We start from the raw sequence: 15,343 nt of genomic DNA on the forward strand, positions 1-15,343 counted from the left end.
TCCTCCCCAAACAAATCACACTATTGCCATGCTATTGCCCTGTTACTGACTACGGTCAGACTAGTAGTAATAGTATTAGTAGTAGTAACAGCTGTTAAAGTAGAAGTGTCCTCGTGACTTGCCTCAAATACTGAACTACTTCCCTTTTTTGTGACTGAATACACAATTAAAGAACTAGTCGTTTCTAAATTAAAAAACAAAATTGTAAAAGCCAGAAGTGGGAAAAAAGTGGGCACAAGTAGAACTAGCCGTTAGGGGTGCACTTTTGAGCTTTTACAGCCCCTTAAGGTGTACTTTTAGGACTTCAGTCTTCTTTCATATGATCCCGAATCCCGATATATTATATTAAATAGTAACCCATTCTAACAGTTATTTCACCGCAGGGCACCAAATCAGAGAGTATTAAAGACTTGACCGCATTGGTAAAAACATACTTCAGACCCAAATCCAGCAAACCTTCCACAAGGTTAGTGTCTTATGAGCTCCTAGAGCTAGTTTTTAATAGCTCAAGTCAGAATAAGCTACAATATAGAATAATGCTGGTGCCTGGTAATATCTCAATCTCGACAAATTACAAGATCAGGGAAAGATTCACATTCGCCAAAAAAACTGAGAATATCTGAATATACCCTAAGTATCTGCATCCTTTGCTCCTCTGAGAGATCCAGGCGGAGTCTAGCTCAAAAGCACGCGCCAAATTATTATTACTGACTAGTGTGCGCAACCACATGTGCGCGGCTTAAAATAATTGAATCGAAATGACATTGTATATAAATTATTGCCGGTAGTGGATTTCTTTCGATCAAAAGCTGGTAGCTCCTAATTAATTATTCATGAGGTCAATTCTAACACCGCACAAGTTATCTGTAAATCTGAAATACCGGAAGATATGAAGCAGAACCCATTCGTGCAGAGCTGACACGACATATGACAACATTGCAATCTAATTTTGATCCGATGTTATAGCGACTTAAACCGAAGTAAAATAAGTGATAAGCATCTAAATAAAAAAGAGTAGAATATGATTATTAACAGTTTATACAAGTTAAAATGTCCATACATTTCAGGGTACCCTCAGAAGGCAGACCTAAATCTACCGTGTCTCAGGTGAGATGCAGTTAGTTTATCATTAAATATAACAATGAGAGTGTGGTGTTACCTTATATAGGAATACATTTGGTCAGTTAGTTGAATAATTGGTCACTGGGCAAAAATTCCATCAAATCGGTCAAATTTCTGTTCAGAAATTTTCATATTTGAAAATGGGACAGACTTTGTAAAATCAGAATTTTCGTTTTGTAAAGCTTTCTGTAGTAAGCTTCCTCCGACCGGAATCAAACTTCCAGCACCTCAATTGTGTCGTATGGCATCTATAGTTGAGTGGCTAATTGGTTTCTGGAGAAGAATTCGGTCAAAACTGCTAAATTTCGGCCTGGCCAATTTCGTCTTCAAAAACTGAAAATGGGACAAGAAATGGGAGAATATGATTTTTCCATTTTGTGGGGTATTTTGACTTGGAGTACCTCAATTTGGTCTCATACCATCCTCAGTTAGCTGAATAATTGGTCACTGGGCAAAAATTCCATCAAATCGGTCAAATTTCTGTTCAGAAATTTTCATATTTGAAAATGGGACAGACTTTGTAAAATCAGAATTTTCGTTTTGTAAAGCTTTCTGTAGTAAGCTTCCTCCGACCGGAATCAAACTTCCAGCACCTCAATTGTGTCGTATGGCATCTATAGTTGAGTGGCTAATTGGTTTCTGGAGAAGAATTCGGTCAAAACTGCTAAATTTCGGCCTGGCAAATTTCGTCTTCAAAAACTGAAAATGGGACAAGAAATGGGAGAATATGATTTTTCCATTTTGTGGGGTATTTTGACTTGGAGTACCTCAATTTGGTCTCATACCATCCTCAGTTAGCTGAATAATTGGTCACTGGGCAAAAATTCCATCAAATCGGTCAAATTTCTGTTCAGAAATTTTCATATTTGAAAATGGGACAGACTTTGTAAAATCAGAATTTTCGTTTTGTAAAGCTTTCTGTAGTAAGCTTCCTCCGACCGGAATCAAACTTCCAGCACCTCAATTGTGTCGTATGGCATCTATAGTTGAGTGGCTAATTGGTTTCTGGAGAATAATTCGGTCAAAACTGCTAAATTTCGGCCTGGCCAATTTCGGCTTCAAAAACTGAAAATGGGACAAGAAATGGGAGAATATGATTTTTCCATTTTGTGGGGTATTTTGACTTGGAGTACCTCAATTTGGTCTCATACCATCCTCAGTTAGCTGACTAATTGGTCACTGGGCAAAAATTCCATCAAATCGGTCAAATTTCTGTTCAGAAATTTTCATATTTGAAAATGGGACAGACTTTGTAAAATCAGAATTTTCGTTTTGTAAAGCTTTCTGTAGTAAGCTTCCTCCGACCGGAATCAAACTTCCAGCACCTCAATTGTGTCGTATGGCATCTATAGTTGAGTGGCTAATTGGTTTCTGGAGAAGAATTCGGTCAAAACTGCTAAATTTCGGCCTGGCCAATTTCGTCTTCAAAAACTGAAAATGGGACAAGAAATGGGAGAATATGATTTTTCCATTTTGTGGGGTATTTTGACTTGGAGTACCTCAATTTGGTCTCATACCATCCTCAGTTAGCTGAATAATTGGTCACTGGGCAAAAATTCCATCAAATCGGTCAAATTTCTGTTCAGAAATTTTCATATTTGAAAATGGGACAGACTTTGTAAAATCAGAATTTTCGTTTTGTAAAGCTTTCTGTAGTAAGCTTCCTCCGACCGGAATCAAACTTCCAGCACCTCAATTGTGTCGTATGGCATCTATAGTTGAGTGGCTAATTGGTTTCTGGAGAAGAATTCGGTCAAAACTGCTAAATTTCGGCCTGGCCAATTTCGTCTTCAAAAACTGAAAATGGGACAAGAAATGGGAGAATATGATTTTTCCATTTTGTGGGGTATTTTGACTTGGAGTACCTCAATTTGGTCTCATACCATCCTCAGTTAGCTGACTAATTGGTCACTGGGCAAAAATTCCATCACATCGGTCAAATTTCTGTTCTTTTTATTAAATACTTTTCAAATTTTACAGAGTACAGCAATAGATGAATATAAAATAGAATCGTTCAAAATATCGCCCCCATCTGTAAAATATGATGGGCACCCAAACACGGTAAACACATAGTGAACTATGTCCGCAGTAACTTGGACCCATTACATCGAATTAATCTAAATCCAAAAATTTATGAAAAACTATTTAAGAACAAACAAATCCATGGTGAATAACTGTGGATATAGAGTCAAAATTGGTATTTCAATACGTCAAATTCCAGATACATTAGATACAGGTCTGAAATGGTCATTAATGTGTGAGAAGGTGTGCGGGTGAAGTGTGATATGATGTTGAAAGTATAGGAAGGTAGATACAAAATTAATAAAACAAAAATAATAATAATATGGGGAGCAAAGAGACTAGGCTAGACTGTTGTTTCACTATCCAATAAACATTTCCATAGATGCTTAGTGACCTCAGCTTTGAAAAGACTAGTAGACACAATCTGTCTTACCTGTAAAGGGAGTCCATTCCACAGTATATGGGTTCTGTAGAAAAATGATTTTGCCAGTGGGCTATTTGAGGTACATGTGGTGTGTGAATTCTGACTTAACTTAGGTAAAATTGATGACACAATAGACAGACTGTCGAGGTGGCAACGTCTTAGTCGAGAAGTGCCCTGATATAAAGAGAGATAGTGAGGCAGCGATACAGGAATTAAATTGTTAAGAACTTTGTGGAAAAAAATAAGATCATTCAAGTCAAACTTTTGAGACAAAGGGAGAATGTCGACAAGCTTGCACTTTTTGACATATTGCTCAGGTGGATAACTGCGGCCCTCTTCATACAGAATCCATTTAATAGCTCTCTTTTGGAGACTTTCTAATTTATCACTAAGTGATTTATTACAAGGGCGCCAGATTATGGAACAATTTTCGAATTGGCTACGAACCAGGGAGAGGTAAAGCGCCCGGCGACGTTTCTGATCAATGACAATATGGCCATCTCTTCTGACCATACCAAGTTGTTGGCAGGCCTTAGTATAAATTCTGTCGCACTGACTATTCCAACTTAGCTTAGGAGTAACATCGACTCCAAGATCTTTTTCTAACTCTACATACACAAGAGGAGAGCCATCAAGATTATATGCGAATGGAGGAGATAAAGATGGTTTTCCTGAAACAATAAGCACTTTACATTTTGCTGGATGAAATCGCATTTTGTTTCTTAGTGCCCAGTCAGAGAGATAGTCTATATCCATTTGTAAATTAGTATTATCAGAAGATGAATGTATTTTACGCCAGATTTTTGTATCATCGGCATACAAAACAATATCAGTATTATCCGAAAGGCCAAGAGGAATATCATTGATAAACAATACAAAAAGTAAGGGACCAAGAATAGAGCCCTGGGGGACACCAGAATTAACTGAGAGGGTAGATGACATCTCATTACCAATAACCACTCTTTGGTAACGGCCTTGAAGGTAATTGGTAAGAAATTTGAGAAGTGTACCATCAATGTTATATAAGGTCTTTAGCTTATGAAGAAGGATATCATGATTTACAGAATCAAATGCCTTAGCAAAATCAAAATACACAACATGATTGATAATGTTTTCGTTAAGAGACAATGCCAGGCTATCACAAAAGTCAACCATATTGGTTGTGCATGACTTGTGCTCTAGAAAACCATGCTGCCTGGGATCAAGAAGGGTACTTGTCAAAGAAAGCAGTTTACGTTTAACAATGCGCTCAAAAACTTTCATGACTAAACAAGTAAGGGATATTGGTCTATAGTTTTCAACCTCACTTTTCTTACCTTTCTTAAATATTGGGACAACATTTGCAAGTTTCCATTCTTGTGGAATGTAGCCGCTGTTGTAAGATCCACGAAAAATGCATGTTAGAGGGTAAGCTAAACCTACGGAACAATTTTTGAGAATTTTACCGTGTATGCCATCTGGTCCCTGGGCTTTATTTGAATTAATATTTGAAAGAAGCTTACGAACATCCCGATGATCGAAGTCAATATCAAAATCAACATCATTGACATAGGAGATGTCAGTGTCATAAAGTGAAGGATCCGAAAACTGGTTATAAAAGAAAGAATTGAAAAGTTCAGCTTGAGCTTTGGGTTTGAACCGAAGCTGTCCAGAATAACTAACACAATTAGGAATACGGCAGGAGTTAGATTTATACTTAACATGTGACCAAAACTTCTTAGTTATAAGCGCTGGATCATCACTATTGAAAAGATTGTCTCTTATTTTGGCTGATGAAAGCCTCTTAAAATCTTTACGGCTAGTAACAAACTTTAACTCATCAGAAATAGAACCAGAAATTTTAAATTTAGCTCTGAGTCTATCTTTTTTACGGCATGAAGAAAAAAGTTCACTGTCGAACCACGGGGGTTGAAACTCTGATTTAATAGTTACTTTAGGAATATGTATATCAACTAAATTCATAATGCAGTCTTTAACTAACTTCCAAGACGAATCAGGATCTAGGCATTCTAGGACTTGCCAATTAATCGAGCATAATTCACGATTAATCATGTCCCAGTTTGCTTTCTTATAATTATAGATTTTACGTTTAGGAGTTTTCTTGCGGGAAAAGGAGCTTTTAATTGAAAAAGTGACAGGAAAATGATCAGATTTGCACACGGAATGAGGATCACAGACATTCAAGTTATCAATTGTGTTATCATAATTACTGAGAAGAATGTCTAATGTATTACCACTTTTATGGGTGGGTGATGTGATCAACTGGGAGAGAGAAAGATCACTGAAAGAATCTATGAAGGATTGCTCAATAGGTACGGTACTGGATGAAGATAGCCAGTCTGTATGGGGGAGATTAAAATCACCAATAACATAGATTTTAGGGGGATTCTTTTTGGAAACTAGCTTGCGAATATAACTAACTATGACATCATGATTAGGTAACCCAAGAGTTCCTACTCTATAACAAGTACAGATTACAATACTCTCTTTGTTAGGAAAAGCAATTTTAACGGCAAGCATTTCTGCACCTAGGCTAACTGGTAGTCGGGTTGTAGTGACATCGAGATCAGACCGAACAGCCAAAAGAACACCACCTCCATTTTCCCTAAACTTTTTAGGGTTATTAGGATCTTGAGGATGAGTCTTTCTCGTGCGGTCATTGCGGAAGATTTCATATTGAGAAGAAGGAAAGATTTCGTTGCTAGAAATAGATTTTTTGAGCCAAGTCTCATTTAGGGCAATTATGTCAGGCTGCTCTATGTTAGCAAAGGATTGAAGTTCGGAAATCTTATTACCATCAAGAAGGGGATGGGAGGAGCTTAGGTTACTGAAAGGAATAAGACCTTGGACATTTTGGTAGAGTACAGATAGGGAGTTGGGACCTGGATTAAGCATAGAAGGATTAACAAGAGTTATCAAAAGAAAGTTAAGAGAGAAAACCCAAAGAATGAATAAAGATACTAGACGCCTGAGGCGGCTGGAATACTTGACTCTATTCATCTTACCAGGGAGAAGAACATTTCTTATAAACCATGAGGAGATAATTACAAAGAAAAGTTTGATGTGGGAGCAAGCAAGAAATGGTATAAGATAACGTGGGCTGTCAAGGAGTAGAGAGGAATGAATATTAGAATCTAGGGGGAATACGGTGTTCATGGACCTAGTTGTGGAGAGAAGAATTGGGAGAAGGTAAGTCATGATGAGAGAATAGAAGAGAAACATATGATTATGAGAATTGTGGTTGATGTGTGGAGTGTATGGGGACTTGAATGTGTAAATTTTGTTAGGTATAAACGTGTTGATATGTATATGTGCATTTCTTGACTGTGTACGAGGCCTTTTGCATGCAAAAAGACCTATTCTAAGTCTAAACGATTCATTGTCTAACATATGGGAAAATGGGCAGTGACCGAATGTACCTGAAATAGGAGGCATAAAATTGAGAAAAAGATTAAATCAGAGATTTGTTTGAGTTTTAATTTTAGGCGCAACGTCTTAATCAAATATTAAATGAAAGAAAAGATCAAAGATTTAAATTCCCAGAAAATTATTTACAACCCTGTCAAAACTGTGTTCGTTTACAACAAACTTAAGCCAAGTGGACAATAAACCTACTCCTCTCATGTTGAGATGAAGCCAATCATGGTATAGAAGTTCATTACAGGATCTAAAGTCTCGAGTTAAAAAGTCTGAGAAACAGTCTAAGAACACGCAATTATTATTTAGGCATAAGTCTTTAAGTAGATTATTAAAATCTAGAACATTCTTTGCTATGTAGGAATATAAACACTTAATAGGAAGACAACATTGGATAATTATAATTGCAGCGGGAAATAACTGCTTAGTGGTGTCAATTAAGTCATTAAGATACTTCCTAAGGAACTGAACCCCATACTTAGAATGTTTTATGTCATTTGTACCAACACTCAATATAATCTTTTCAATATCGTCAGCTTCTGCAGCTGCATGAGTTTTATGAAAATGCTGAATATTTTCAGTGATATCTCTAATTTTTGCACCACTTTGGGACACATTGATTACTTTCCTTCCCCGGAATCCCAACTTATTTGTCCGTACAAGTTTTGTCATTGACGTACCAAACAGGACAGTGGTTTTTCTGCTCTTCGGTTTTCTTGGAGCATTTCGGTAGTAAAGGGTTGGTGTTGAGGTGGTGGTGGGCGGCATAGGAATTGTAGTGAGGACATTCTGCTCCCTGACTACATTTGTATCTGTCTTCGGTATCTGGCAGCGAAAAGATAAGCTATACCGAGTCTCCTTAGCTGATCTCTCTGCACGAACCTTGTGAAGACAATATTCCTGACACCCCGGTTTCATAATATACAAACTACAGTCCTTTGGGGTGATATGGCATTTACTGTTACATCGCTTATCCCCATTTTCTGGAATTATGTCGAGGGTCCTCTCAGCTCCAAATGAAACTACATAAATACCTTGCGACTGGTCAAGAGACACCTCGTCGTCGTTGTGGTACCTAGTTGCACAAGCACCAGACTTGTACATGCTTGCTAGGCATGAGTTTAGCTTGCAGCCAAACTTGGAGTTGATATCATGCATAAGCTCTGATATCCCAGGATAATTTAAAATATCGATTGGCTCCTTAGTCGTGGTGTGTCCATTTGAGGAAGACCATACATATTCTTCTCCAGTGGAAGTGAGCCACTTTGTGGCAGTTTTCACAGCAGTTTGCTTGGCCATAAGTGTTTCAAGTTCAGACATCAACGTGCCATGTTGAACACTCTTGTTTTGAACAAAATCTGAATGCAACTCCAAGAAGTCCTCGCATTTAACAGAATCCCTCTTAAGTTTCATGACATTCTCAACACTGGCCTTAAGAGCTTTCAGCTCTTTTAATGAAAACGAGTTTAAAACATTGGTAACAGAATTCAGATCCATAGTGAAGGAAAGAGGGAGGAGAAGATGGCGGTGAGGGAGGAGAAAATGGCGAAGTCAATACTGTAGCCCAGGAAGTAGATGCGTTGCTTAGGATACAAACGGTCACGTCATAGTCTCTTCTATCGCTTTGACATTGGGACCTAATAAATGTATTTAATTGTAGTTGTGAAAATAGTTTAAAACTGAAATTCAGAAATTTTCATATTTGAAAATGGGACAGACTTTGTAAAATCAGAATTTTCGTTTTGTAAAGCTTTCTGAAGTAAGCTTCCTCCGACCGGAATCAAACTTCCAGCACCTCAATTGTGTCTTTTAGCATCTAAAGTTGAGTGGCTAATTGGTTTCAGGAGAGGAATTCGGTCAAAACTGCTAAATTTCGGCCTGGCCAATTTCGTTTCAAAAACTGAAAATGGGACAAGAAATGGGAGAATATGATTTTTCCATTTTGTGGGGTATTTTGACTTGGAGTACCTCAATTTGGTCTCATACCATCCTCAGTTAGCTGAATAATTGGTCACTGGGCAAAAATTCATCAAATCGGTCAAATTTCTGTTCACAAATTTTCATAGGCTCCTCAATCGAAATGTCACCCTCGTTGCTACATATGTCTTATCATCGAGAACCTTCACACTTATACAGATTTACACACCACTCTGACAACTACATTCAGTACGAATCAGCGGGAGACTACGAGACCATCACAACAGAGGACTGGTTTGCACGGAAAGGGAGACTCCCTCTCCAGACTCCCCTGCAGTACACATCCTGCCCTGCTCTTCAGGTTACTGATGAGAAACACATGCTGCTCCTTCAGCAACAAAACAACAACCTAGCCGCGCAGGTGGACAGGTTAGAATCTGGTTTATTTTACCTTATGTGGGCATCACATGTTACCTTATTTTCGGAGTCAATCTTTCAAATGTATTCGATCCATCTAAATGGCAGTTTTGAAAACAGTTCATCATTAATGACACTTTGTGGTGTCAATATTTGTGAAGATATCAATCTTGGTAGTGTACAATAAACAATTACGACAACGATCAATTTGATATTGAATCTAGAAAAAGAATTAAGTTGTCGGTAAGATGTTTGATTATTGAAGATTGTATTGGTGATCCCATTAGTAAAGCTGGGTGGTTTAGTAACCTTATTTTATAATTACGGAATTATAAGGCCTTATTGTCGAGAGAGGTGTCAAATCACACTTTAATCGTATATCCTTCATATCTCCTTATTCTAGTGAATTGGTATAGTGACTTTTCTGATGTGTGTTGCAAATATTGCAGTAATTTACCTGGATCCCGGCCCCATCTCTTTCAATACGTCTTTGTCACAATTTAAACCTTTCATTAAATTGTTAATGCTCCATGTTATCTTAGGACTTCAGTTTCTATTTTATAATCAAAGTTGTGTCAATAATCGCATTTTCTAACGCCTCCTATTATCTAGGTTGAGAAAGGAGGTAGCGATGAACTCTCCGCCCCCTTACCATACCCAATCAGAAGTTATGAGCTTAGCACAGGTACTGTACACTGTACCTTTATATTGTGTGATATCTTTTCAAACAAAACTAATTCTTCTCGTTACCTCTGAGTTAAATGTGAATTAGAGCTTTATCAATGTTCACAATAGTTGAAACGACCCCAACTCTACGCCTCTAAAACACAATTCCGTTCTCCACCTTATATGGAAGTATTACCATGGTTACATAACCTTATGTGGTGATATATAACTCCCCTGCAGTCGTCCTACTACGAAGCTATACCAGAACCCGACAATAGAAGCCACTCTCCTGGCAAGTTGCCAACTTACCCCACCAGACCCCTCTCTCCTCTCCAGACAATAGCTGAGATAGCAGACTCTTTCACTACTGACCTAGGACTCTACTCAGGTTATTAGTTTAAATAAGCGTTAGTTTCTAAATATTTTCACGACTTCAATTAAATACATTTATAGATTTATTGAGGTGATACTCCCCCGTGGCCGTGGTTCTCCGTAAAAAGCCGAATCTAGTCAAGTATATTCTCATAACTCTGAACGTGAAAACAAACATTGATCTCCACATTAAGTTAACTCCCCACCCCTCCAGCCGACTGATTATTTGTTATCAGGTGATGACAGAGAGAGACATCCTGTTATCAGTGGGGCAGGTAATATTGGGTTCGCTATGGACTCATTTCTCACTGAGATGTTCCACAAAACTCGTAAGTATTTGTTGTAAAACACTTACTATGACAATCCAGACCATAGTAAAGTAGTCAGTTTGTAGTTACTCTTTCAATATACTTATTGCTAATTAATTAATTAACTAATTTACCAATTAACTAATCGAATAATTAGCTAATTGACTAATTAACTAATTGACTAATTAACTAATTGAATAATTAACTAATTGATTAATTCCTATTTGTTTTCTAACGTGTGAACAGCTTTCTTTTTAGCACCGCCCAAACCGAAGAGAACGAGTCCTAACCGGTCAAAAGGTGAGTTTCTCACAAAATACTAGTGATAATAAATTAATAAGTATAACAACTTTTATCTCAACCGAATACTTATATTAGTCCAACTTTCACACATTTATTTTTATTGCTGCGAAGGTGTGGTTAACAAAGGCTCCCCCCCCCCCCCCCCCCCCCCCCCCCCCCCCCCCCCTTAACAAATACCAAACTACAAGCGACTACAATAGAGTGTTATAAAGAGTGCGAATTTCCGAATATTTGATATTTATAAAGCTGTAACCAGAGTCTCCTCATGTTACATGAGTGGGTAACCACGGTAACCTCCCATTTAGTTGAGGGTTCTGGAAACAGAGTTTTGTTTTTTTCGGGAACTTTTAATTAGCTTAATCTTGATTTCAGCGTCCTCCTGTACCCCTCCTTCAAGCAGGAACAGTACTCCTTCTCACAGTGGCATAGACATACAGCTCGCATTCGACCCTCACGTTAGCTCCTTTATTTTACCTTGAAAATGTTCAGTTCTTTACTTTACTTGTTACTAATGACAATTATGTTTGTAAAACAAATCAAAACTATTGATTGTTCTTCTGCAGAACAAGACCCAACCGGCATACTTGGTACATCCTACCCAGCAGCCAAGAGGAGAAAACAATGGACCACTATATCAGAAAATATACTCCTCAACACCTAAACTTCCCAAAAGACAAGTAATGGATATTTCTTTCACCTGTTCTAGCGTTAGGAGCGACCAATCTGGAAGTCTGGACGGAGTCCAGCAGAACGGGGACTCAAGAAGTCTAGAAAACGGAGGAGGCGTAAGAAACTGTGGAAGAGGCGAAGAAAACGATATAAGGGGAATTGACAACGGTGGAAGAGGCGTTCATAAAAAACAACTTAAAAGACTGTCTCCTGGCAACAACCTCTCCAGCTCTGATCTCGACACATCCGTGTAAGTGTAATCTTTCAGTTTCAAAACTTCTTATATATATTGAAACTATTCTTTTTTTTCAAAACTCTTACCATTTGAAGGTGACCATTCTAACAACAAAATCTGTAGGCAGGGCAGAAGGAGGAACTGCGACACAAACGGACAGACGGACAGACATAGTCTGGCAGACAGCTCAATAACCCGGAGTATCAGAAAAGTGTACCAGCCTCCCCCACTTCTTCTCAGAGCTGTGGACAGTGTGGTGGATGTCAGTGGAAGAGGCGCAGCTAGGGATGCTGAGTCCTGTGGAAGAGGCGCAGCTAGGGATGCTGAGTCCTGTGGAAGAGGCGCTGAGAGAGACTCGGAATCTTGCCAAAGTAGTAGGCTGAGGAACTTCAACGGAAGAAGTGCACAGAGGAACAGAATATCTCGGAATTATCGAGGTGGGAAATATATAATTATTGTTAATATGATTGATCACTGATAATTTAATATTAATACTATTATATTTTCAATTAGATATTGCTGGTCGATCTATGATCTATTACAAATTTGTGCTTAACTTTCGTGGGCACCATCCCACCTATTAGTGGTTAATAAGGTGTGTTCAACTTCATTACTATAAGTAAGTTCATCTCCAACAAAAATATCGTTTGCACTTCGTAACAGATAACACTATCGTGTTATCTGTAAGGTGATATATCGTATACAAATTGTGTTTTTCATTTTATGTTCCTATTTAAAAAAAGATACTATCGCAAAATAATAATTTAATACAATACGGGATGTGCTCCGGCCCTATTAGTATTGCTAATGAAATGAGGATTATGAATTTCCATTCCAACATTGAAATAAATCGTCAGGCCACAGAACACAGAAGGCTGTATCAATTCAATATCCCTACAATGTTCTAATTTAATATTTATGTACATTATTTATTCATTTTGTTGTGTGCAATGAGTTACATTGAACATCTTTCAGGTTCAATGGATCTCAGCATATACGCAGACAATTCAGATACCGGAGGAAGCTGTGCTCTCTACAATTCATCCAGCAGAATATTATCTTCAAAATATGTTGTTTAGGAAATTCCACATTTTATATTTCTAGATATTTCTAGATCGAAGGCATTCAAATTAATTAAGGCGCACACTATAGTCTATATCTCCACAGAAAGCACATCAAATTTTGAATTTGATAGTATAAAATAGTTATATATAACTTGCTTAATAATAATTATAAGTTGACGTGTGCACTGTGCCGACCAAAATTGAACGGGGAATCGTTTAAGCTCCCTTTCTAGGCACCTCGACAAAAGTTACTGACGCTATATATTAGATATTGTGCTTGGATATAGTTATACAGTAGCGTAACGTTTTTGAGTTTGTCATTCTCTTTCAAAAGTATTCAAGTGATTTGACGATTTGTTTACCTAGCTTGCTAGTCTACAGCTCGCTCTTCTGTTCATGTTAATTGACGATGTCAATTCATCGCAGCTCAGCGAGGCACAGTTAGCGAGGCACAAGTAGCGCATCTCGCCGATCTAGTTGTGAGAAGCCTCATTGAGTGCGCTGCGCAGCACAGTAACGCATCGCGCTACTTAAGTTCATGAAGCTTAAAAAGAGCGCCACGCACAGGGACTACTACAAGTACAAGTTTAACGGGTGATACTCGTAAAATGTCTGTTCCATATATTGGACGGCCGTCGACGAGTCCAACAATATAAACGGCACCGCGCCAATTGTTTATGGTTTACAATTACAACTTAATTAGATTTAGAGATTGCTGCATCCTCAAGGATTTTAATTATGCTTTACATTTTTGAAGTAAGATGATACTTATATAACTGAATTGCGATTTGATTTTGAACTCTTGTCATTTGTAAATATGTAGCCTAGCTTAACTGTGAACAGATTTACAATTCCATTTCCAAGTTAGTAGAAATTAAATGGTTTTTATTTTGCCTGGGCCTGAAGATACAATTACAAAATTAAATTCAATCCATCCCTTTAAGAGCCGACGTTCTAATATTATGTACTCACTTTACCGGGCCGCGCTCAGCCTGTCATTCCGCCTAATCTCTATTATGTTTATGAACATGATAGCCCGAGGTCCCCAGGTAAGTACTCACTTTGAGCTCAGCCTGTCATTTCGTAGAATCTCTATGATTATGAACATAAATATAATATCCTGAGGTTTCCAGGTAAGGTACTGTCTGCGGTTTGCATTTAAAGTTGAATTATTAACTGGTAATATTCGTACAAACAACAAAATTTCGCGTGCGTCTTGAAAAATTAGTTACATGTAACCTTTGCATTAACCAAAGCTTGTATCACGTCGTGACCCCAATTGTCGGGGACCCCCATTACCTGGGACCTTAGGCGGCGGCTATCATACAACGTATGAAAAAGCAGAGCCCTCTCGCTTGCAGTAGCGATAGGGGGTGTGCATGTGCTGCACGATAAAATAAACTTGCTCGGATTTAATTCAAAATTTTTGTACCATATCGTTTTCTACAGATTGAGAATTTTCCCAGTACCAAATTTGTCATACCTTTTTGAAATGATCAGTAAGTTTCGCCTACCTTACTCGGGAATATTATAGCGGGTTGATTTTTTACGAGTATCACCCGTAAAGTTGATTTTTGACTGGGAAAATTAATGACCGGGAAAAATATGGCGGAATGTTCCAAAACCCACCAAGCATCAAAATGTATTACTATTAGTTTACCTTACTCGGGAACATTATAGCGGGTTAATTTATGACTGGGAAAATTAATGACCGGGAAAAATATGGCGGAATTTTCCAAAACCCACCACTTTATCCCAGTCATAATATTTCCGAGTACTATAAGGTGCCATATTTGATGGTACGCGGCTTTTGGAGGTATGGTAGGTACTTTAAAAGTCGCGTATAGTACATAGTAATTTGACGAAATTTACCTGGGGACCTCAGGCTATCATGTTCAAAAACAAATAGAGATTCGGCGGAATGACAGGCTGAGCGCGGCCCAGTAAGACGAAATTCGTTGATTTTTATTGCATAATTTTGTAGGTTTATAACCTACCAGGACGCGCGCCGAGTTGGACTCTTCAACGGTCTTGCTCTAACCAGAGCCCTCTCGCTTGCAGTAGCGCGCAACCGCCGAAGTACGCATACGTATACACATGGCTATGTGAATCAACGGTCCAATATTGAATATATGGAACAGATATTTTACGAGTATCACCCGTTAAATCTCAAGTTCTTAAACATGAATCATAATGAAAATTTGCCAGAACCTTTCAATAATTAATAATACTTAACTACTGCAAACCTTATTTAGTTGGGAGAGATTGGCCTTGATTAAAAGGTCTAAAATGACAAAATAGGTATAAATTCGTTGATAGCTCAAATTATGACCATGATCGAAATTGCTCAAACTAATTTAGGTTTAGTAAAACATAAATTGTAAATCTTTACGTAAGCTGACGTGAC

The 15,343-nt window shown here is 38.0% G+C and overlaps 1 protein-coding gene across 2 annotated transcripts in view; it reads left to right on the top strand.

Annotated features, from left to right (window-relative positions):
• LOC134816361 (dystrophin-like) overlaps window positions 1-13,807 on the top strand; it is a 32,585-nt gene extending 18,778 nt beyond the window's left edge. Inside the window, exons 8-18 of one of the 2 annotated variants that reach the window (XM_063825175.1) lie at window positions 384-466; window positions 1,068-1,107; window positions 9,153-9,331; window positions 9,932-10,004; window positions 10,226-10,373; window positions 10,594-10,686; window positions 10,924-10,965; window positions 11,341-11,423; window positions 11,532-11,887; window positions 11,996-12,309; window positions 12,848-13,807. In XM_063825175.1, coding sequence (XP_063681245.1) covers window positions 384-466; window positions 1,068-1,107; window positions 9,153-9,331; window positions 9,932-10,004; window positions 10,226-10,373; window positions 10,594-10,686; window positions 10,924-10,965; window positions 11,341-11,423; window positions 11,532-11,887; window positions 11,996-12,309; window positions 12,848-12,951 — 1,515 coding nt within the window. In that variant the 3' untranslated portion in view covers window positions 12,952-13,807. Of the gene's footprint in view, window positions 1-383; window positions 467-1,067; window positions 1,108-9,152; window positions 9,332-9,931; window positions 10,005-10,225; window positions 10,374-10,593; window positions 10,687-10,911; window positions 10,966-11,340; window positions 11,424-11,531; window positions 11,888-11,995; window positions 12,310-12,847 lie in introns of both variants that reach the window. The other variant, XM_063825174.1, reaches the window with a different exon arrangement.
• Window positions 13,808-15,343: the final 1,536 nt, after the last annotated feature.

Source organism: Bolinopsis microptera, chromosome 6 (genome assembly GCF_026151205.1).
Source record: "Bolinopsis microptera isolate Bmic1 chromosome 6, MBARI_Bmic_1.0, whole genome shotgun sequence".
NCBI classification, from domain to species: domain Eukaryota; kingdom Metazoa; phylum Ctenophora; class Tentaculata; order Lobata; family Bolinopsidae; genus Bolinopsis; species Bolinopsis microptera.